General features: G+C 37.6%; 1 protein-coding gene across 2 annotated transcripts in view; it reads right to left on the reverse strand.

Moving 5' to 3' along the window:
- The window catches only part of HMGA2 (high mobility group AT-hook 2), a 137,642-nt gene that overhangs the window by 111,280 nt on the left and 2,019 nt on the right, over positions 1 to 24,343 (reverse strand). For both annotated transcript variants that reach the window (XM_057555890.1, XM_007179756.3), the window contains 2 exons: positions 22,195 to 22,281; positions 11,870 to 11,920 (listed from right to left, as the gene is read on the reverse strand). In XM_057555890.1, the coding sequence (XP_057411873.1) occupies positions 11,870 to 11,920; positions 22,195 to 22,281 (138 nt within the window). The remainder of the gene's footprint in view (positions 1 to 11,869; positions 11,921 to 22,194; positions 22,282 to 24,343) is intronic.

The raw sequence follows: 24,343 nt of genomic DNA on the forward strand, positions 1-24,343 counted from the left end.
GGATGCATGTATCCTATTAATCCTATAATGTACGTAAGCCCACTCGCTTTACCACAGCAGGAAACCATATGGTGCCAATGAGTATGACATGAATTAGTTCCCTGTGAACACTAAGGAAACCCTAAGAAGTTTTCTACAATGCAAGTAAGAAAATAGAGAAAATTTCTTCCTATAACTACTAAAAAGGGTCCCAATTGATCTCCACTGAGATCAGTGATTTAACAGCAAAGCAGATTAAGATTATGTATTAGACGAAGTCACCATTTTATTGTTTATAAAATTACAGAGTTTAAACAATTTTGTGTAGCTCATCAGTTGTCTAAACGGCATGCAAAGCAATGCACAAAACCCTAAGCCCGGCTGATTCACTGATCGATTTTAATGTCCACAAAAGAAGTAGGTCACCACTGGAGGAGGAGCATGACGAAATAAAAACACAGGTTTAACAAGCCATTGTTTTGGTTTGATAGGCTGGAAATGAGCACTCTACATGGCAGATCTAAACGGAACGTCAGTAACCTCTATACCATTGCTCTGAAAAGAATTATAAGGAAGAGAATAAGGATTGGGAATGAGTTCATCTTCATCCAATACATGTGGGAAATATACATGCCAAAGTTAAGAAAGGAGAACCAAGGCTGTAAAAAATCAAACATTACTTATTCCCAGAAAAGAAATGTAAAATTGAGTAAGAGCGCAGGAGAATGAAAATGTAATAGGATGGACAGTTCAGTGGCATGAACAGTACTACTCACCAAATGTCAGTCTCTCAAGAGGATCGGAGACCACCGAGATGGTCATGTTCATACTTTCCAGCTCCACCCCAGATCTACCAACTGAGAGGGGGGCCCAGGCCTGCAAATCCCTCATCAAAATCCATTAGGGAATTTAAAGAACTTTTGGGTTGTGTGAGAGAATAATGACAGGAAAGAAAATGCTGAAACTGAGATTCTGTAATTAGGAAATTAGACTCCGGGATCAGCTTCTGACACAAACTGGGTGATGGATGTCTTCTCTGACATTAGAATCATTTGGAACAGGGAATGAGCAAAGACTGCAAAACAAATGGTATTTTATAGAACATTATCAGCTATGATCTTATGATTCCCTGTTCCTCCACACCTCCCTGGGCTTTGGTGCTTCCTGTAATAAGGTGCTCCCTCAAGACTGAAAATATCTGAATTGTCTGGAAACTTGGCCGACCTGCACTTCCTTTATTGGTAATGTTAGTGCTTAAACTTCTAAGTTATGTGACACTGCTACCTATGTTATTCCGACCGTGAAGTCCTTATCCCTATAATGACGTAAACCTAGGGTATTAGATTTTCCCCCAATGAGTTCCTAGCTATAAACCCCACGGCTTTATGTGTCACTTTAAGTGCTTCAAAATATCCTTGAAAGAAGTCAAAGAAACAAAGAGTCATTAACGGATTTTCCTCTGTCTTTATTTGCATGTTAGTACTAAAAATTAGGACCAAAGGAAATGGGAGACAGGCAGTTAAAATGAGTTTTTATACAAAAAAATGAGAAACTACCTTTGAAAATTATCCTGTGACGTTTTGCCAACAAAGCTCTCTTCTGTGTTTCTGATGATCCAAAGCTGTGACAAAAATTCTTCTAAGGTACAGCACTAGAGTCTATTTTGGAAAGCAGAATGCTATTTCCAGGAGTGAGGGAATGGAAACATTAACATAGGGCAAAGCATTCAAAGTCTGCATTGGGCCTGGGTGATAGTGGCTCACAGCATACTTCTTAAGTGGAAAGGCATAGGCTGGAATTCAAAATTATTATAAACACTGCTTTGATGCCTACAGGTTGTACTTTTAACCCTTGTGTGGCCTCTTTGAAAATACAAATCATCCAATTAAAAAAAAAAAAGCCAAAGAATGCAATTCAAATCCACATTCACTCCTGGAAACAAAAACTGAAAGGCCATGCTTTATACACACTAATGAAATACTGTCATTCTATTCACCAAACATTTATTAAGTCCAGCTACGGGCCTGAAACTATACTAACATCAATGACTATGATCTATTGAGTGCTTGCCTCTCGATGAATAAAAATTTTTGATGGCTTCTCATTTAATTCTTACAAAATAATCCTATGAGATGAGAACTATTATTACCCTTTGTTTTACACACAGGGAGACTGGGCTGGTAACAACGAGCAACTTGCCTTGATAAGCTGATAAGGGAACCCAGGCAGTCTGAGCTCTTAATCACTTTGCTGAATTCCTTCCTATATCCTAGGTGCTGAGGGTAAAAAAGATAAATGCAATGTGCTCTCTAACCTCACAGACCTAATTTTTAAATACAAATGGTAGCACGATTCAGAAACATTAAAGTATACAATCAAGTTGCTTTAACACCTAGTGATTTTTAAATTATTTGACACACATAGCATGAACAAAGAGAAAAAACAAGATCAACATATGCTGATATGGTGGCTCAAGAGAATTATCCTCGGCGTTCTGATTCCGTTTCTCCTCCTCTTTTTGGAGCCTGTATCTAATAATTTAATACCTATCTTTTTAAGTCTATCTTAACTGGATAAAATTGAACTATTTTGATACATCAAATATCTATATATCTGATATTAGCCTGGATATCTGCTATGGTGATAATGAGAGGATATAACTCTAGGCCCACTAGTACAACTAATTCATAAATTATATGTATAGCTAAATTCAAAGAATTATATAGAGAGTTATTAGGATTGGGAAAGCAACATAATCACTTCTATAGAAGGACTCAAATTCTAAAGAGCTCAAAATACTTGAACTGGAATTTAATTTACCCTCACAACATCTGAAGCACAGAGTAGTTAATCTAACAGGCTGGCATCAGGTTTCCTGTTTGGTTGTGAGCACCTCAAAGGCAGCCTCCACCTATTTTGTTGGCCTCTACATTCCCAGGACCTAGCACAGGGCCTGATCCATAATATTGCCAGAAGACTTTAGCAAAATGTTTAGACAAATGGAAAATCACAGAATCAAAGGGTCTCGGAATTGGAGCCCCAGTGTTTAAATGGTCCAGCCAAGCAAGAGACAAGCAAACAAACAAGTGAACCAAAGTGCTTAAGTTTCTTCTATATCCACAGTGTCCATCGTACATGCTGAGCCTTCTGCACAATATTATGTTCAAAGAGACACTCAAAGTGCCTTTTCTGGATTAATGCATTGAAACCACGGCACAAAGTGATGACATGGCTTCCCTTGGTCATACAACTAGGGTGAGCTTTATGATCTTTTAACACCCCAACAGGGCACTTTCCGCTTCATAAGGCAATCTCCATTTGCCAGAATTTAAAGAACTGTCATTCCCCAACCTGAGTCTAATGGAAGAGAAGACAGTGCAATTCTTCTGGCTTTGAACAAGGGCAAAGCCTTGCTAAACCAAGCTTGATCTGCAGCCACTCCTTAATACTAAGGAAATATAAAAAAGAGACTTTGCTTCTTATAGCATCCTGAAAAAGATGTCTTACTTCTAAAATCACATTGATTATAAGAATGAATAAATAATGAATTAAAAAACAAATTTCAGTGTCATGGCTGCACTGAACTTACCCCTAAGGACAGGGTTTGGGGGTGGCTTGGATGTATCAGATCGACAGATAATCTGAAAACCTTATGTATGCCATTACTCTCAGCCTCCTTCCCACCAAGCCTTTTACCAGAGTTGACCCCTGTTCCTGGGCCTGCCCCCCCATCTGGCAGAGGCGCTAATGAGCAGTGAAATGGCCAAAGGGCAGGCAGCAGGGGGGAGAAGGGAAAACAACACAAAAAAGGAGATAGGAGGCTGGATCCTTTACAAACTCAACAATCAGTCCCTGGACAATAGAGCTGGTGGTAGCAATAAAGGTTTTTGTATTTTACAACGCGAAATGCTTGACAGCCATTAGTTATAGATAGAATGTTCCTATCAGGAGAAAAAGTGTGGGCACACTGAGCGACCTGCCCAAAGGTACATAGCTCATCAAAACAGTCTTTATCGCGGTCCAGAGAAGAAACGGTAGGCTTGATTAAATCCCGCTGGATTGAAATTTTGCCAAAAAATAGTGAAATATCTGTGTCAAATATGGAAGAGTTTAGAATCAAGAATTCCTTGGTTAAAAAAAAAAATCTTAAAATAAAAACAGATTCCACTCTTAAAAACAGAACAAAAATGTTCTCTTGAAATATGGAGTAATAGTTTTACCTATCTTACCTAGTTAAAAACATATATATATCTATATATATGGCATATTAGTTTTATTTATCTGTGACATGAGGGTTTCCAGTGTTTTAGAAATATTTACTGCCATCCATAAATACTCAGATTTGGGGGAACATAGGTAAATATGTGTATGGTAGTATGGATAAAGTCTTAAATACATTTACTGTCATATAAAATGGTCACTGAATTTCATAGTACTTGTCATTTAATTAGAGTGAAACTGAGATAACTGTCTTGGCCAGGATTTCACTGATTTGATTATTTGGGTCGAGAGACAGGACATTTATTTGAACTGCCTCCTGTCTATAATCTGCCACTCAACCACAAGTCGGAGAAAAACATATTCTTCCTTGATTATAGTTTAATAAGACCACCTGGCTATTGTGGTATTGTGGTAGCATCACTTGAGCAGTGGACCCCAAGGTCGATGTCTGAATAATCCTGAATGGTCAGGATCTGGTAGAAGCTGGTAATACCAAACTGAACTGGATGACCAAGTAGAGCTGGTTATCAGTCTCTTTGTTAAAGACATCATTAACCGAATAATTAAGAACAGGACTTCAGTACTGAAACAAGCAAAATAAAGAGACTAAATCAAAATGCTAATGATCAAATCCAATTCTTGCCTTCTGAGTATGATATATTTATTAGTGTTTTCATATTTAATTTTGCAATTTTATATAAGCATGTTAGGGAATTTTGCAGTGAGCTATTAAAGAAGAAAATCAACTTAAGTCACTTTTCCCCACAGAGTTCTATTAGGGTTTGCAAAAAACTCCATTTTTATCACAAAATATTGCAAAGGAGATAGTTTCAGAAAATATAGCTTACCGATACTGAACACATTATAAGCATCAGAAAATTTATATTTTAATTATTAAGCATATGTCAAAAGCTCATGTGCTTCAGAGGAAGCATCTCCCGGTTTTTAAAGCATGTTGTTTTTCCAAGTTTCTAAGGGAAAATGGTTTTGTCTTCACACACTCCATTAGTAGACAGTTTTTGATATTCTATCAAAGTCATTTCTTTCCCTCTGACTCCAGTAAAAAGTTACAATTATCTGCAATATGCATTATTGGATATTCCTCTCTAAACATCAAAGAAATATTTTCAGTTTAAACAAAGCAAGTGTTAAATTACAAATGGCTAAAAGTTAAAAAAAAAAAGTAACAAACATCTGGAGGGGAAAAGTAATGGAAATGAAAACCTAATGTTTTAACTTCAACATTAGATTTCCAGGTTCCTCAATACATTAATGCTTGAGATCTTTACAAGAAATCCAAAGAGTTTCAACCAGTCTAGTTGTAACAGGTTTTATTCCGATTTAGTTTCTCCTACTTGATTTTAAAATCATCACATAAGTTTCTAGGTTTCTACAAACTTAGAAAAACAAAAAGCTCTTGTTGCCTATCTAGAATGTTTGACTAACAAATGAAATTACATCACTTTCCTGTGTATCACAAGTTCTTTAATAAAGGAACTGTCCCCCAAAAGATATGGAATAGAAATGCATATTTTTAAATCAACATACCGCACACACCCCATTACCAAATAAAGAGAATCAGCAACCCGAGAAAACAGCTGGGGTTTGTTAGTAACTTTCTAGTGACCAATTGAAGTTAAGCTTCAGCATCTAGTCCTTGGGTCATTTTCTAGGTCAATTTCAGTATCTCCAGAATGATTTCTTTTTTTTTCTTTACAAACCATTAATTCGTACTGGGGAGTATTTCCCTTCTGTTGTTAATTTCCTTTTTCATAAAGATATTCTGAAAACAAAACACCTAAAAACATCTCTGGTTCCCACTGATTTATTCTTTATTATTTTGTCCTTCCTTCTTTTCCTCCAGAAGCACTGGCTGCTTCACTAAGCAACATCTGGATGGAGCATTTCATACACAAGGTTAACATTGTTATTACTGCACTGTATTTTCTTGAGCCTTAGCTCTACTCTCTAAAACTTTTTCCAAATATTTTCCATCGCTAAATCAGTTACGTGATGGGCTCCTTTCTAAAGCCAAAATCGAGAAATGCAAATAAATATGAAATGCCTAGTTTCAACTGGCAGAAGGACTGACTAACTGAAATCTATATAGGTTCTAAGAGGCAGAACATCTGTGCATGTGCCTATTGAGGCACACAGCAGAAATACTACTTTCCAAACTGATGAACAACACATGGCATCGAACCTCTACAGTTAGAAAGCTTATAAGTTGCAATTTAAATTATCTTCCTTGGGGACTTCCCTGAAGGTCCAGTGGTTAAGACTCCACGCTTCCACTGTAGGGGGCACGGGTTTGATCCGCGCAGCGCAGCCATAAATAAATAATTTTCCTAAACTACAAATAGATTTAAAATGTCCCTTAGTATTATTTATAAGCAAGTCTTAAACTTGATGATATTCAGCATAGATATAGTGAAGATATAATGATACCGCCAAGGGTACTCGGTGAGTTTGATGCACAACTGTCACCTCACTCCATGTGTAGCTACAGCTATAAGCTATTAGGGTTTAGGCTGTCAGTGATATCTGCATGAAAGTGTACAGTGGAATTAATAATAATGTTAAACATTTATTGAGCACTTACTATGTGCCAGGCCTTCTATTAAGCCCTTTGCATCACTGCCTTATTTAATCCTCACACGATGCTATTAGAAATGTACCACTCTTACCACCTTCTTAAAGAGGAGGAAATTGGACCTTTAAAACTGAAAACATTACTACCATATGACCCAGCAATTCCACTCCTGGGTATTTATCCAAAAAAAAAATGAAAACACTAATTCAGAAAGATACATGCACCCCAATGTTCATAGCAGCATTATTTATTATAGCCAAGATATAGAAGCAACCTAGGTGCCCATCAACAGATGACTGGATTAAGAAGATGTGGTGTATACACACACACACACACATACACACACACACACACCCCTATATATACACAATGGAACATCACTCAGCCATAAAAATGAATGAAGTTTTAGAGGGTGTTGTGCTAAGTGAAATAAAGAAAGACAAATACTGTTATGATATCACTTATATGTGGAATCTAAAAAATAAAACTAGTGAATATAACAAAAAAGAAATAGACTCACAGATATAGAGAACAAAATAGTGGTTACCAGTGGGGAGAGGGAAGGGGGGAGGGGCAAGATAGGGGTAGGGGATTAAGAGGTACAAACTACTATGAATAAAATAAATAAGCTACAAGGATAGATAGTACAACATAGGGAATATAGCCAATATCTTATAATAACTATAAATGGAGTATAACCTTTAAAAATTGTGAATCATTATGTTATACACCTAAAACTTATATAATATTGTACATCAACTATACCTCAGTTAAAATAATTTTTAAAAGTGCTTTTAAAAAGGTCATGTAATTTGCTGAAGATTCTAGTTAGTCAAGTGATGGGCCAGAATTTGAACCCAAGCCACCTGAATCCAGATCCTGAGCTCCCGACTCTAAGACCAGTAGAAAAGTTAGGTCCCACTTCTCTCTCCTTCCTTGACCTCTCACCTCCTCCAGACCAAAAAAATGTGAAAGTCCAAAGCAGCTCATCAAAATAATGGATCTGAAATCTGATTCAAACTCAGAAAAAAAAAAAAAAAAAACAAAGGGGAATAAAGTAAATAAGAGAAGTGCTCTTAATCAAAATCTAGTCAATGTCCTCACTGGATTAGTCAACACTCCATCCCCTGCAGAAGCAAGACTGGCACAAACTTCTTTCCTATATCCACATAGTTTTGGTTAATCAACTTTGGAGTAACCTACCAAGTATTGATCCCAGTCACATCAGATGAGAGGGTTACAATGTAGATATCTTCTTCCAGCCCTGTTACATGACACCATAAAATGTACAAGACTTCTTTTTAAAAGCAAAAGAACTTTAAAACAAAACAACCCAGAAGAATAAAAGGGGACCAGTTTGGCTTTTAGGCCCTGTACCTAGTAAATCCTGTCAGTTCAAAAATATATCTCTAATATAAGGAAATCAGTGAATGACACTGTTGGAAAGAATTGAACTTACTGTAAAGTACAAGGCTCATTTCCTATGGAAAATGCAATAATTTATTTCTTTAGTACAAGCTTTCCAGTAAAGAATGCCCTTGAACTGAATGCCTTGCTGTGACTGGCTGCACACTCTACCCAACAGAATATATATAAGCAAAAAGGAAACACGCTGTCTAGAAAAAAAATACACAATTTCCTTCTATTTCCTTTTCTAAGTAGAACAACTCTTCTTTGGGGAACAAATCGGGGTCTTATAACAATTAGCTACACAATATTTTCCATTCTCACAGCCAGTAAAAACTAGAAACCATGAGGGTCAATGAAGATGGCCCAATTATTCCCGGAAAGGCAAGGGATTTTGTGGTGGGTGCTTCACGTGGGCTTCTTATTCAGCATGAAGATCAGGTGCCTGGAATCCAGATATCCCCCAAATGAGCAAGAATCCATTGAGAAAATAAAAACATATCGATCCTTTAACTACTACATATTTTATTCCAGCTTGGCTGAAACATCGGCTGTGTGAGGATGAGTGGTGGAAAATAAAGGCATAAAGTGAGGTGGGCATAAACTGTGGGGACTTCGAAGAGTTAGGGAAGGTTGTAATCAATTCAGTGGCCAGCTGTGGATCCGTAGAAAGTTTCTAGGAAGAGCAGTGATGTGACTGTACCCTATGCAGGTTAACTGGCAAACACAGGAGAGCCAAAGGTAGAAAAGGTGAAAGGTAGGAAGACCAGTTAAGAGGCAAGATATGGAACTTAAGAGTCCATCTACGGATGAGTGCCTGAAGGAGATGTGGTGGACATATACAATGGAATATTACTCAGCCAGAGAAAAAAGGAAGTGCTGCCATTTGCATGGATGAAATTTGAGGACATTATGCTAAGTGAAATAAGTCAGACAAAGACAAATACTGTCTATCACTTAATATGTGGAATCTAAAAATGCTAAATTTATAGAAACAGTAGAATGGTGGTTGCCAGGGGCTTGTGGGGGGAGTTGGGGTGGGCGGAGGGAATGAGGAAATATTGGTCAAAGGGTGCAAACTCCCAGTAATAAGGTAAGTTCTGGGGATCTAGCATGGTGATTATAGTTTACAATACATTATTCTATACCTGAAAGTTGCTAAGAGAATAGATCTTAGATGTTCTCACCACAAAAAAAGAAATGGTAATTATGTGAGATGATGGAGTTATTAACTAATGCCACTGTGGTAATCATTTTGCAATGCACAAGTCAAATCAACAGGCTGTATTCCTTAAACTTACACAAGGTTATATGTCAATTACATCTCAATAAAGCTGGGCTGGGGGACAATTGATGGAAGCTGAGCGCTGGTTAAATCTCACTGTATTTGCTTACAATGTGTTTCATTTCATTTTAGCAACATTAATCTCACGACTTCAAAGAACTTACCTATTTCCTATTCTGTTGCCTATAAGAAAGTTTATATAGGTTTTTCTTATCGATGAGTTCAATGGGATACGATGTCCTTTTAGTTCTGATGCTTAGAAAATGGCAGACCTATATTTGATATGTGGCCAATACCAGTTTAGTCAACACTGTGCTCACTGGAGTGTAATGGAGTAGCACTTTTTGACTTCTGACACTAGGTCAAAAAAGGCCTTGCTTGCAGCTTTCTCCTCATTTGGGAAAACACCCACTCTGGGAGCCCTGAGTGTATGTCAGAAGGCTGACTTCCCACCCTGAGACCACCACGTTAGAAAGGCCATGTGTGTGGGTGCTCCAGAGGACACCCCCAGATGCACCCAGACTTCAAGCCAATTCTGCAAAAGCACCAGACCTGGGAGTAAAGACGCCTCCCAATTCTACCCCAGGCATGAGAGGTAACCCCCAGCTGCTTGAGTCCTCCCAGCTGAGGCCCTAGACATCCTGAAGCAGAAACAAGCCTTTCTGTTGTGTCCTGTCCATATTCCTGACCCAAAGAATCCATGAGCTTTCTTTTTTTTTTTTTTTTTTTTTTTTTTTTACATTATTAAGTTTTGGGGTGGTTGATGAAACAGTAATAGGTAACTGGAACCATATGTCTAACAAGAGAGGTAATAAACCCATTGGTTATGGAGCCCACACCTGGAATATGATACTTAGTTCCGGGTGACATATTACAAAAGACGAAAAAACAAGCAGACTCAGAGGAGAATAAGAAGAATGTTCCTTTATGGGAAAAAGCTGAAAGGCTTAGAGATATTCAAACCAGAAAAGAGAACAAAGGGTATATGTTAATTGCCTTCAAATATCTGAAGAGCTATCACAAGTAAAAGTAATAACAATTACTCTGTATATTCCCAGGAGGGAGGCCTAGGAACAGTGAGCAAAAGTTACAGGGAGTCAGATGGAAGTGTTTTCTAACATTCAGAGCTTTCCAGGAGAGAAGAGGCAGCCTTAAGAGGACGAGAGTTTCCTAACATTAAAGGTAATCAAGCAGAGTCTAGATGATCACCACCTGGTGGGTTAGTTTGGAGAGAACTCATGTATTGACCAGAAGGTTGAATAAAATGCTCTTACTTTAAGGTTACACTGTAACACTGAGATGTTTTTAATCTAAAGATCATCCCCATTTCCTTGTGCTAAGATATCTAATCCCAACACATGTTGAGCAGAGGGAAAAAAATACAAGATGAATAAATTGAATGAAAGGCAATACCAAAGTATAAATAGAAAGGGATGCAGAACTCTGGAGGAGAGAAGAATGGCAAACTAGCAGGAAAATACAATCCAGCAGAGCAGCAAAGGAACTTCAGAAAAAGATGAAGCATGAAGATGGAACCATGGAAGAGAGAAAAGCAAGGCCAAAGATCCCATCATAGATGACCCAGGGTAGAGAGGATGCCTTCATCTTTCTTGAGAAATGGTTTTATTCGTTTGTAAGACTTTTCTCCTCGGTCAGTGGGAAAGACAGACCAGAAGAACATGGTAATGTAGCAGCATAAAGAACAAGGTTCAAGTGGTAAAATTAACAAAGCTCTTCAGTGATCAGTGAATTTCTGGCCTCAGAAAGATACAGGATCTGTGTGCCTTTGGGGTCAGGTACACCTGCGTGGAAGCCACCGTCAGTATGTAAGAATCACTACTAAGGGAAGCAAGAAAAACCAGTGCGTAAAACCTGGTTTCCTAACAAAGGCAACGTGAAAAGGAAAACACAAACCACCTAGAAAATGAGATATTTCCAAGGCCAAACCATCCCGGGAACAACAACAAACAGAAATGCAAAGAAAGAGTTAAAAAGTTATCTCATACACATTTCATCTGAATTTTATCACCATTTGTAATCAACTTCCAATGTTTCATAATACCCTTTAACCTTAGTTACTCAACCCAGGGAACAAGTCATCTCATTGTTACCCCCTTTGAAGGAAGAGTGGAGACTCTTTTCATGTTGATAAGAGATAGAAAAAGGAGACACTCCCAGGAAAGAAAAGTGTTTTGAGGAAACTCCTGGAGCCTGAGGGTAAGAGGTGGTGATAATATGCTGCTTGCCTTAACCCTTTCAAAGATGCATCAAACCAGAAGTTAGAAATTCATGTAATCGATAAAATAAAAGTAATTTATTAAAAAAAAAAACACCAGAAAATTTTCTGTACTAAAAAAGAACAGAAATTTTATCTTACTACTCACCCATTTCCTAGGTCTGCCTCTTGGCCGTTTTTCTCCAGTGGCTTCTGCTTTCTGCAAAATGAAAAAGGAAGTCATATCGTTTCCTACCTGACATTTCTTATAAGTGCCGCACCAAGGGACACATTTCAAGTAAGAATGTTCTGGTTTGCACATGAGGTATTAAGATTGCTTTAACAATCTCTTTCTCCTTGAAGGTTCATCTTCTCCATTTTTCATTGCATGATGCAAAGAGAGATCTATGCAACCCTCACCCTAATAGACTCCCCTGGAGTAATCTCTGAAATGCATGAAAATGCTTTTTAAAAGCCATTTTGCCCTTATTTCTATCTGTAATTAAAAAAAAATTATTCCCACATATCCATAATTATGTAAAGTAGACTTTTAGAAAATTAATGTTTCTTAAATGATGATTTTTCTTTCTATATCACAACTAAAATTACAAAAATTAACTTTGATATATTACTGTACAATTTACAAACCACTTCTACCCACATTGTTAGGCAAAAGCAAATCTAAATGTGAGTGAAAATATATAGGCTTCTAACTCAAAAAAACAAATATTAGCACACTTCTACATAGTTAATTTCCTATTCCTTGCCCCAAACAAACACCTGTCAATCAGTTCACCCAAAGCAGAGAGAGAAAAAAAAAGCTAGCAGAAATCATCAATGTTTTTCTCTGAGATGGAAACCAGGGATGCTAAAAAATAATAATTAATAAACAATGTATATTATTAACAATTAACAATTCCACACTCAACACAAACCTGACATGAATATATTTCTAACTATCTTAACAGTTTGTTCATTGCTTTACTTCACAGAAGATTTTTCTGGTATCACAGTTGTTTTTTTCCCTTTTGAGTCAAATTTTAATATTATAATTTCCCTGTGTTTATCACCCCTACTCCAATCCCCAAATACACCAACACACACATATCACATACACTTTCTATAAAAATACACGTTTATAGGGACTTCCCTGGTGGCGCAGTGGTTGAGAATCCGCCTGCCAATGCAGGGGACACAGGTTTGATCCCTGGTCTGGGAAGATCCCACATGCCGCAGAGCAACTAAGCCCATGTGCCACAGCTACTGAGCCCGTGTGCCACAGCTACTGAAGCCCACGCGCCTAGAGCCCATGCTCTGCAACAAGAGAAGCCACTGCAATGAGAAGCCCACACACCGCAACAAAGAGTAGCCCCCTCTCACTGCAACTAGAGAAAGCCTGCACACAGCAACAAAGACCCAACACAGCCAAAAAAAAAAAAAAAAAAAATACATGTTTATAATTTTCATTTTCAGAGTAAAGAAAACCTAGTACATCCTCTTCTGTGTATGAGAATCATCTCAAGGCTATATAAACACAAAAATACAGGTAACCTGAGCCAGGATAACTCGTTTTGCATTTTACTTTTGTTACCTGGGTTAGCAGCAAGTACTTGGTACAACGATACTAAAATTACCTATTATAACTGTCTACACTGCCAAATGACTCTCCTTTCTCCCTTCAATCTGGTAAAAATAGATGGAGATAGGTGATAGATTGATAGATACACAGAGAGATACAAAGATACACAGGTACATAGACAAAATAAGATTTTTATGTCACAAGATTTCTCACCAAATATCTTCCTGACCTATCTAACAGGTTCCATGAATGAACCCAAACTTTGTATGATTATAATGTTAGTTCACATTTATTGAGCATTTAAAATACCCTAGGCACCGGGCTAAGTCATTCGCATGTGTTATCTTAATCTTTACAACAGCCGTTATTATTTCTCTTACTTTGCAAATGAGCAATTAAGTCTTAGAAAGGCAAGCTGAATAACTCAGGTCGCACACAAAGCTGGTAAGTGGCAGGCCTGGGATTTGAACCCAGTTCTGTTGGACTCTAAAGCCAGGGCTCTCACTCTCCTGACAACGCTACCTCCCTTTAGGTTACATGCATTTGCTGCTATGAGGAGATATTTTAGGTAACGAAAATTGTCACTGGCTCAGCTCCACCTAAGCGTCAGATTTGGGCCCTCTGAATCATAGCAGTAGGGGTTACTACTTTGAATGGCTCCACAAAGGAATCATTTCTTGTCAAGCATTAGTGGTCCTGTCTTACTTTCGGTCATAAGGGCATGAGTTAAATTAAGTGAAAGCCAGGAGTGCCCAGCGAATCACACCCTCTTTCTGAGTGTGATCTCAGGGAGAGAGGGAGATCTCAAAAGGAACAGAGACTCCACTTTGGAAAGCTTAGATTCAAATCCCTGCTCTGCCATGTTAGCTTTATGACTTTGGGCAGGTCCCTGAAAACCTTAATTTGGTTTCAGGTGTGAAATGGAGATAACACCTCCGGTGAGGAGTGAGGAGTGAAGTGGCTGCCATAAATGAGGTGCTCAATAAATGTTCTTTCACTCCTAACCAGATGGAACTCTTAAAGGGGAAGTTTTCCTTTAAGTTAGTCCAATCTCATAGAAGGTTCAATCAATGCAAATATTCCATTACACCCATAGATCACCTTAAGAATGAAGCTTTTAAGAAACCCTCTGGCTAGTACATCATGAGTTATATGAGTACAAAATTCCCTAATACAGAAGTAGTGTCTGATTTACCCTTTAGGAGCAATTGTAAGGTTGCACAGTTTACTCAGTAGTAAATTATACAAACATGGAAGATAGAAATCCTTTCTCATGGGCATGGGGATGGTAGGTGGGGTTGAGAGTAGGAGACTGCTGATCTTAAAAGCTAACAGTGCTACACCAGGCTTTTCTGTATGGCGGTTATGTTCCGGGGCCATGATGCGATCCGGGTGTATCTAAAGTCTGTTAGAAAGAGGGTTGTTTTCTGAGAGGGTTTCACTGCATTTCAAAGTTAGAGAAAGCAAATCTCTCATAGAGAGAGAAAGCCCTGCAAACAAGAGGACTTAAAAACGAGCATCCCATTTACAAAAAGTCTATTCAAAAATAAAATTCGCACCATTAAACAAAGGGCAAAATACCACGATTATCACTTGGACTTGTTAAAAGCAAACTTGCTCCTTGGTCTTGGGGCCAGTATTACATGTAAACTGAAACCCTCTTCTGAGACGACATCTAGAAGAAACACATTAGCTGTGCTGTGTGTCGTCGATCTGGGAGGTTTTCATTGTTCCTTAAAATCCACATTATTTAATCATTCTGATCAAACTTCACAAAAGCTGCAAAACCAGTTAGGATTTTCCTTTGTAAACCAGCATAGATCCAGCAATTTTACATATTGGAAAACACTGGCTTTAACTTTTTTCCCTGTGTTTAATGCTCTTCGGAATATTATTTTTCAATAGAAAACAAAACATTTCGGGGGCTTGTTTTGTTTTTAATATGTTAACATATGCAATACTGTGTAAGTGTATATTTGGTTTTCCTTCACCAGAGTGGAATTTGGTTCCACACTACAAACCCATGTATAATTCAGACAATAACTTATTCTGAGTACTTACTGCTTATCTGGGGGGCGGGGAGTAGGGAGAGAGGGTGGGAATTCTGCATTTGTAAGAACTGAATTTCAGACTATTATCAGCCCTGTTATACTAACGATCATATGTTAAAAGTGTTATTCCCTCCTGGCTTGTCTTCATTCTTATTTTTGCCTTTTAAAAAAAGTGTAAGTTCAGAACTGTGTATTTAATTTTATAAGATGCTTTAGAAGCAAGTTCATGAGGATTGGGGAGACTATTAAATGGGAAATGTAATTATATCTTTCTCTAAGAAGTTTTGGTACTCCAGGCTCTTAAATGTATTAGCCCGAAAAAATTAATTAAAAAAGGAAATTCATCTAGCAAAGAGAACTCTTGATCTTGGAAACAGTGCTTTAGCATTAGGGTCTGGTGCATAAGATGTGCTCACTACATATTTATCGCATGAAGGAAGGAAGGAAAGAAAGAAACACTGGTGTTTATATCACCTGTGTGCTTCCCTGTTGTTTCCCTCTCGCCTTGAGAATGCTACAGCTTGGTAGGGCTTTAGAAGACATTTCATCCAGCCCCTTCGTTTAACAAATAAAAACACTTCTGGGTGTGCCATGACCTCCAAAGTCATAGCCTTCTGGTTTATTTGGGGGCCAGAAGTCTGTGGGGATGGGTTGCAGTAGGCACATATTGCCACTCCCTTTATAAGCTCGTAGAGAACTGCCCTCCAAAGATTTCTCAAAATCGAACTTGCGACCTACATTTCTGGTTACCGGAGAAAACATAATCCACCTTGTAGCAAATACTTTACGAGATATTTGACACCGCATAATAGTGGAAAGATCATAAGCTTTAGAATTAGATTTGAACTCAAGCCCAGGTACTCCCATTTACTGGAGCTGAACATTAGACAGGTCAGAGTTTACATCTCTGAATCACAGTTTTCTCATTTGTGAAATGAAGGCCATAAAGCCTACATCAAAGGATTAAAGGAGCTAATGTATATGGAAGGTAAGCCTGACAAAAGCTACAGCATTTAGTAGGTAGTCAAATGTAATTTCTTAACTCCCTCCATATTTTAAAATGTTACCCTTAAAAGGAGTACCTCCCAATTTTGTAAGTTTCCAGTCAAAGTACTGAGTGATTTTCTGAGCATTATCTTATTTAAGTACGGCAGCTATTACTTCCCCTGTTTAAATGGGCGATTAAGAAATCTGCCCATGTTCTTAAGTGGTGGAACTGAGATCCCCATCTAATTTCAAGGCAATAAAGGGTCTGTTCTTCTGGGAGATAGTCCCATACAAAATAAAGTAGCCATGGGGAAATTTTTTTAAAAACTTCTAGGGTGGAAATCAAATGAGTAGTTAAAAGTAAAATATTTCCAAGTTTCCTATAAAGACATAGACAAGAGCTGAGATTGGGAACGAAGCGCATTAGCCAGTTCTGACTTCTGGGTCAAATTTGGATAGCTATTAATTTTTTGCTCTTCTAAATGCTCACATCATACTGTGATAATGCATAAAACCCAGAACGCCCCACTCCAAATCAATCAGTGCATCTGTATACACACACACACAAAAGAGCTAGAAAAATATTTGGGCTTAATAGTACCTTGCTTTGTTTTCATGTATCTTTACATATATATGTATATATGACTAAGACCTGCTGACTTTAGAGCATATGGAGTCGTCTAAAAAAAGTGTAGGGTCACATTTTATTTCTTTTAGTAGCTCTTTCAAAAATATAAAGAGTGTAAATCAATGTGCACTGGCATCAAAATCAACTGGACTAATCAATCACATTAAATGTTAAGTAATTGTCACTTTACCTTTTTGCTAATCTAGTTCTATGGGATTCCAAACTGTACATGCAACTATTTTTAGTCTTTAAAAGACATTACAAGTTTGCCATCACTACATATTTTCCGAAACAGGAATAAAGTGAATTCTATCATCCATTGTAGTTCATGCTCATTTTCCCCAAGGAAGTCCTTGTTGTCAACTCCCATGTCATTATTTACACATGCCTGTCTTCACCTATACAAACATGAAATTAAAGCCAAGGCCAAAATAACAGGAAAAGTTATTTTCAAAGTTTAGGATTCTCCTCTTAACCGTTCCTCTCCCTCCTTTGTAATCAGAAAAATCAATAGCAATGATATGAGAGCTCATAGGGGTGACCTTCCGAGCAAACTGCTCCCTACGTTATCCTGCAGAAAACAATGGCTGTGACTACTCCTTGCTAAATCACTTAGAAGATGCCATACAGCACTGTGGATTAAAGCAATATAGAATAATAATAAAGCAGCCTAAAATGGAATCAGTTCTCCATTCACCTTTTTCTCCTGGTTGGCAGTATAAAAATTCAGAGCTAAAAATCTCAGAATCTAGGATATAAAATTCATTGTTCCACCCTTGTGCCAAGCTATATGGTTCCAGAGCGAGCTCTGGAAACTGCAGAAAGTCAGCTAACAAGATAAGATAGGTCTGAATGATTTAACTGACATAAAATGCTCTTCAGCATCCATCTAGTCTCAAAAAAGAACTGAAATGCAACAGAATACCAATCTGTTATGTTCTCTTGAGCAAAATGATCTGTTGAGACCTTGAGATAAAAATGAGCCAGAGTTGGAAGTCAGTCAAAGTAATGAGGGGCTTTCGATGAAAAAGTTCAGAAGAATAACTGGCAAAGAATGAGATCTCTGGGTTCCTTGAAGTAAAGTGATTTCAGAAAATAACTCAAATGTATTTGAATCTTCCATATTTGGATCATAATCTACGATGACTCAAAGGCATTGTGAGAGAGAATTTACTGATACATTAAGGCTCGGTCCTCTCTGGCAAAGTTAAGTGAAAAAAAAAATGAGTCAACTGTTTAGGTAAGACAGCCTAAAATACCAAGATAATGGAGACAACAATTGGGCTTTCCGTAATTCCACCTGACTGGATTTATCTGTATCCTTAGATAGAGCCCTGAGTCCCAGTGGAAGTTACTTGCCCATAAAAACACAGAGGAACTCAAAATAACTCATATTAGTAACATAGAAGCCATAGGCTGGAATTGTATGACAACTGCCAATACCATCTTTCCCTGACTTACCTATAATGATGCCTTTGGTTCCTCTCTTCCGCTCGACCTACTATATCCTGTAAAAAATCATGTCCTTGCTCAGCATCTATGAGCTAATATTTATCTGAAATGATGAGGAAAACCCATTCTCTCATCCTAAAATATCTGTGCTTGGTGTTAGTAATCACTTGTGCAAAACCAACCACCTTTCTAGGAACATGATTAGAAAAGGAGCACAAATCTTCCTCTATAGTATCCAATTCGTATCAAGTCTTCTTTGTTTAGGCAAGTGGAAAATATAAATTAAGTGTCTGCCTGAACACATTATTTGAAGTATACTTTACCTACATAGTATTTTCATTTTGTACTTTGCTCTCTATTTCTCTTCACTACAACCTAAAGTCAAAAGGAAGTTCAAGCAAATCTGTGATATTACGAAGTAGGGCTATCTCACACCTGAGATCTTTTTTATATGCAATTCTTCCTATTAAAATTTAATTCAATCTCAGAATTTTTTTTTTTTGCCTAAAAGTACCTGAATGACAATTGGCCTGACTTACAGATGAATTTGACTTGTGACCTTAAACACTGGAGAATTAGTGAAAGAAACCCCTCCAGTGCTCTCTCATTAAACAGGCACAACAAAAACCCTAAACTAAACATAAAGTTGATTATATCTTTCTTCTCTCCAAACATGAGAAATGTGAAAATACAAAGTATTTCCATCCAGCACAAACAGGAGAGGAAAACAAACTAAAACAAAAAGGAAATTAAGAGCCAACTGGTCACAGGTATACCTCAAACTAAGACATAAATAAAAGGGTCAAGACACACACACAGACACACACATACTCACACGAATCAATTATTTATTCAGGAAAACATTAACTTCTGATTTCTTTTATTAAGATAACAATATGAAACTGGTTCAGGGATGAATTTTGAGCACTCAGATTGGTGTTCTTAGGAATAACTAGAATTTCTACATAATGGTTATCCATGGGAATTTGTCATAACGGAATAGAAGCAAAGTGAAGAATAATTATCTTCTCTTCCAAAAGTTCCAAGCATAACAAATTATGTTTTTATAAATGTTTGTTTTATGTATGACACAAATCAATTTTATATTGAATATGACCTGAAATTAAAGTGATTGCTAATTTAGTAGTCTTCCACTTGGTCTTGCAACTTTACTCATGCATTGTCAAGTTTCACATTGCTAATTTTCCAACAAGCAGTTTTGTTTTCAAATGCCCCAAGGCCAGTTACTGGGTCCAAACACAAACTTTGTAAGTAAAGAAACTCCAAGCAGCAAGAAATTTTAAACATACAACATCATCAGTATCCCAGTGTACACTGTATCTCCTCTAATTTTAGAGTTCAGTTCTCTTATATACTTACCAGGTTTTGTTATGTATTTTCCATTTTGGTGAGTCTCGGTTTGCAGGAGAATTCCCAATTTGTTAATCATAGAAGACTTCTCATCTCTACTCTGGTCAGTCTAGCATGTTATGAACAATGTAACTTTTTCTAAAAAAGATTACTTTTCAAAGTCCTAACAAAAATATGTTTTGTTAGAATACAACATATGTTTGATAAACAAATATGTTTGATAATCATGTTTACATAGGGTAGTAGCAAACTCAATAAACACCGATTCGAAAGTGAAAATACCTTAAGTTTACACATGCCATGAACAATTCATCAGTGTCATTCATTATTTTGCAAAGTGTTATCTTCTCCAGATGAAGTGTAATTTATAAAACTGAAGAAATATAACAGTCAGGTTCTGAGCAAAAATATGTATCCATTTTTATTAGGAAGGGGACTTTTATAACAGAATTGTGTGAAATAATTTTGTCTGGAAGAATGAAAGATTTCAGAGAAAAATTTCTTTCGGAAAAAGAAAGCCTACTTCTGTTTTGGAAGTTGTAATACTATGTGCATACACATGAAGAATTATCAGAAAGATGAATAGCCTAAGGGTCATTTATAAATGCCTATCACCAAAGTAACTAAAAATAAGTCAAACCTTACTTGGGAAGAGACCAACCTTTTGTTATTTTGCTTTAGGTGGTAAATTAGGCCCAAGTCTCAGCTTTCCTTTTGTCAATAAAGATTTTGCTAGTCAGTGGCAAACTTTTCAAACTGAAGAGAAGGTGATGGAAGCACCTTTTTACTCATTCAAAAAAAAAGAGTACTACAGTAAAATATGAGAGGTAATTCATTTTCCCTTTTTTTGTATTGAATTTTAAATAATTTATTTATGATGAGATATACAGATTTCTTCCTGGGAGATGTTATGATGCATTTTTCAGAGCAATTACATCATAGTTTAAATGTTTGTCAGCTAGCTACCAAGATATTTCTTTGCCATTCCATTAGAGTAAAATTAAGATAAAATTAACTTAATGCAACCAAAAAACCCTATGTTAAATTAGCCCTTTTTTAAAATTTAATAAAGCAGGTAAAAAAACAAATAGTAAGTATTCATATTAGTAATATCAGATTACACAGTCACTTTTAAATGACAAGATAATTTAGAGCTACTTCAATGTTTAGTGATTAAATATGAGTACAATTAAATCTTCACTCTGAGAAGCAGTTATATTTAAATATATTAGAAATCTGCTCTTTCAACTCTGTTCAAGACTGTTAAAATAAAACAGAGAAGAACTCATAGTTGCTCCCTAAATAACTTTATATGTATCACTGGTTGCTATGGAAGTTTACAACACTGAAAACTATCAAATATAATATGGTTAGTGCTCACAGTCACAGAGAAAACCACACAAAACATTAATCCTCAAAAGATGAGCATACAGTCATTTTCAACAAATACTATACATGGTGTACTCAAATCGACTGTAAAGATATATCAAAATTTACTTCTGAATTTTGAACCTTTGTTTTTAACGAGCATACAAACCCACAAATAAAATACAGAAACTTTTTTTGATTTATTTGTAAAGCTTAAAAAATGTGAATTTTATCTTCACCTTCCCTCCTCTGTCTACGCATTGATCCTGAGATATTTCTTCTTTGTTAGCTCAAATACCACCAAACATGAAGTTTTTAAATTGCAATTTAAAATTTATAAAGAAAAACACTGGAAGTTACACTTGGTTGGGTTCTATCCTGCCCAAAAATACACAATAAATGAGTCAAATACTTGTTTAAAAAAATTTCTCATTGTCCTATTCAGAACATTTCTCTATCACCTGAGGTGGAAAGGCTTTTGAGAGATTATGATATATTATATTGCAGGTTTATTGTAAACAAACAAGGTACTTTATCAGCACATTTAAAGCTGTAAAATTAGTGAAATTTTTTTTCCAGAATCCCGTAATTGGATTTACTTCTAATTATCATCTATTTGGCAAAGCACTTAACTTTAATAGTGGGATTTGGTTTTCCAGTAATCATGTAAATAAGCACAAAGTAAATTAATCTTTATTATTTTTTAAGGAAATTGCAAAAACTTCACCACCAGACAAAATCTATAGCTTTGATTCGTTTTTAACTATTTCACAACCGGTGCAAATCTTAATTGTTCATTCTCCACTCCCCCACCTCCCCCTCCCATCTCCGTTTTAAGTTTCTTATTCTTTGGTGATTGTTTAAAAACAGCACTGTAAGTGTCTTCATGAACTTCTTATGCTAAGTATCTGCTTGAAAATCTCACCAACATTAAAGGTAGGAAATGAGTCTTGGGTTACCCACTTGGGAGAAATCCTTAGGTGCGGATCTAGAACGGGAAAATTACAGGGAGGTTCCTGTGGGCGTTGAGAAAGTTGGGAGGACGTAAGAAATCTCACCTTTTGAGCTGCTTTGGAGGGACTCTTGTTTTTGCTGCCTTTGGGTCTTCCCCTTGGTCTCTTAGGAGAGGGCTCACCGGTTGGCTCCTAGTTTCGGGGGGGGAAAAAAATGCTGCTGTGGCAAGAATGGCTGAAAGAAATTGACCCTGACTCTATAGTTGTATTTTCTGCCTGTGCTGCTCAACAGAACTGTTGGAACACATTCAGTTCAAGCATAAACGGATGATGATGGTACAGAGTTTACAGAAAGGGGAAATAACTCTACTTGTAATCCAAGAATTCATAGAGGAAATTCTATTTCGCATATGAAAGCTAGATTCTATTTCAACCCGAAAAAGGTAACAAAGGCTGACTGTTCAAAGGTTGCTTGTTCTAGAAAGAAAGTTATACATTTTAAGGTGTAAAATATGCAAGGCTGTGTATTTGGCAACGCACAGAAATAATAAGCATTTTACACAAATACTACTCTCCACTATACTAGCATTTTAAACAACAGAAATATGAAGCTAACATCAGAAATATTTCAACAATCTCCCATATTGAAAAAGGTGGCTTTTGATCATTCTGTATATCTGTATTGTAGGTCAGTTATAACTCAATCAACACACTGAGTGAAATACTGGAGCAATTATCCAAGTTCTTCAACTTAAAATAACTCCATTCCTCCTAAAACTTCCAAATAATTATGGTAAATCTGTTGTAGGAGGCTTTGCTTGAATAATCTAGGTAATTGCTTCAATTCTTCACTGCCAATTGGAGATGTAGGAATGGCCTCCAGTCTAGATTTAAATGTCTTTTGATAAAATAAATATTTTCTCCAAAACTTTCTTTTGAGAAAACCCTATGGGGGTGTACCGAAGAAAACTAAAAGGGATGGGGGGGGGGTAGTGAGGAGGAATGGGAGTGTCTGGGAAGGAGAAATTGAAACTATCAATAGGTTTAGCAAAACTTTAAACGGCTTCTATGCCAAGTAGTAAATACTCGAGTGGTTAAGAGAATGCGATGATTAATATTCCAGATCCTAAATATTTATCCAGTGAATCATCAATTTACATCTCATTCAGATTCGGTTATTAAATGAGAATTAGCTTAAAATGCATAAAAGTCTTCAATGAAAATTCGCATCCTATTTAGAGATTCTGAGGAAGGTTTCCTGCAAGCTTCTGTGGGACCACTAGCTCCAGTGGGCACATCCGGAGCAAACACATAGGAGACACATTTTTCTTTCTTTGTGAACTCTGCCTTAACTCAAAGGTAAAACCTCCAATCACCTCCAGACCCCACTGCAATTTCTTTTGGATTATTTTTTGGAGGTGGGGGGCAATTAGTAGAGTTAGAGTGAGCCGGGTGGCGTGTGGGAAAGAAGAGCGGGGGGAAGGGCAGTGACTTCCTGGGAGGTGTAAAACAGGATCCTAACGCGATGTAAAGTGTCGCCCGGGCAGAGCGGGAAAACTCAGGGGCCTCTAGATTGGCTTGTTTCCTTTGATGATTTCAAAAAGGTACAGCAGTCTTTCTAAAACGCACTGGCAAGCAAACACTGTTCGCTTTCCCCACCTTGCTCTCGGGCAGCTTTGGAACTCTAGGATTATTTTCTTATAGGCCTATTTGCCATGAAGGAAGCTCTTTAAGGCTAAAGAACGAAGAAGTAGCTTTAAACCCCACGGAAGCGGAGTTTAAATGTTCTCAATAGACAAGTCCCGCTCCAGCCTTGCCCGCGGAGGCTTGGAAATTGCTGCGAACAAAACCCCTCCACCCCGGGCGCTACGCGCAGCTCCGCAAGCGCAGGCTACACGCTTAATTGGTTGCATCCGCAGACAAAACCCTCCACTCCGCGGGGTCCCGGGCGCCCCTCGATCGTCCCCTCCCAACCCCCAGCCACTCGCTCTGGAGAAGGACGTTTCAGGTCTGCAGCTCTGAGGCGCGGGACCCAAGGCAAAAGGGTGACTGGGCGCCTGGCGAGGAAGTGACCCTAGCTACCGTGCACCCTCTCGGACACTGCTTGCCACCGCGCCCTTGGCTGAACTACTTGATCCTGTCCCGTGGGGACCCAGGGTCTCCTGTAGCCTGCCCCTTTCCTGGGACACCTCAGCAGCGGCCACCGCGCCGCATTTAAAGAGCCCTAAGAGAACCGGGCGGGCCCACGAGTTCT

The sequence above is a fragment of the Balaenoptera acutorostrata genome, chromosome 11 (genome assembly GCF_949987535.1).
Source record: "Balaenoptera acutorostrata chromosome 11, mBalAcu1.1, whole genome shotgun sequence".
NCBI classification, from domain to species: domain Eukaryota; kingdom Metazoa; phylum Chordata; class Mammalia; order Artiodactyla; family Balaenopteridae; genus Balaenoptera; species Balaenoptera acutorostrata.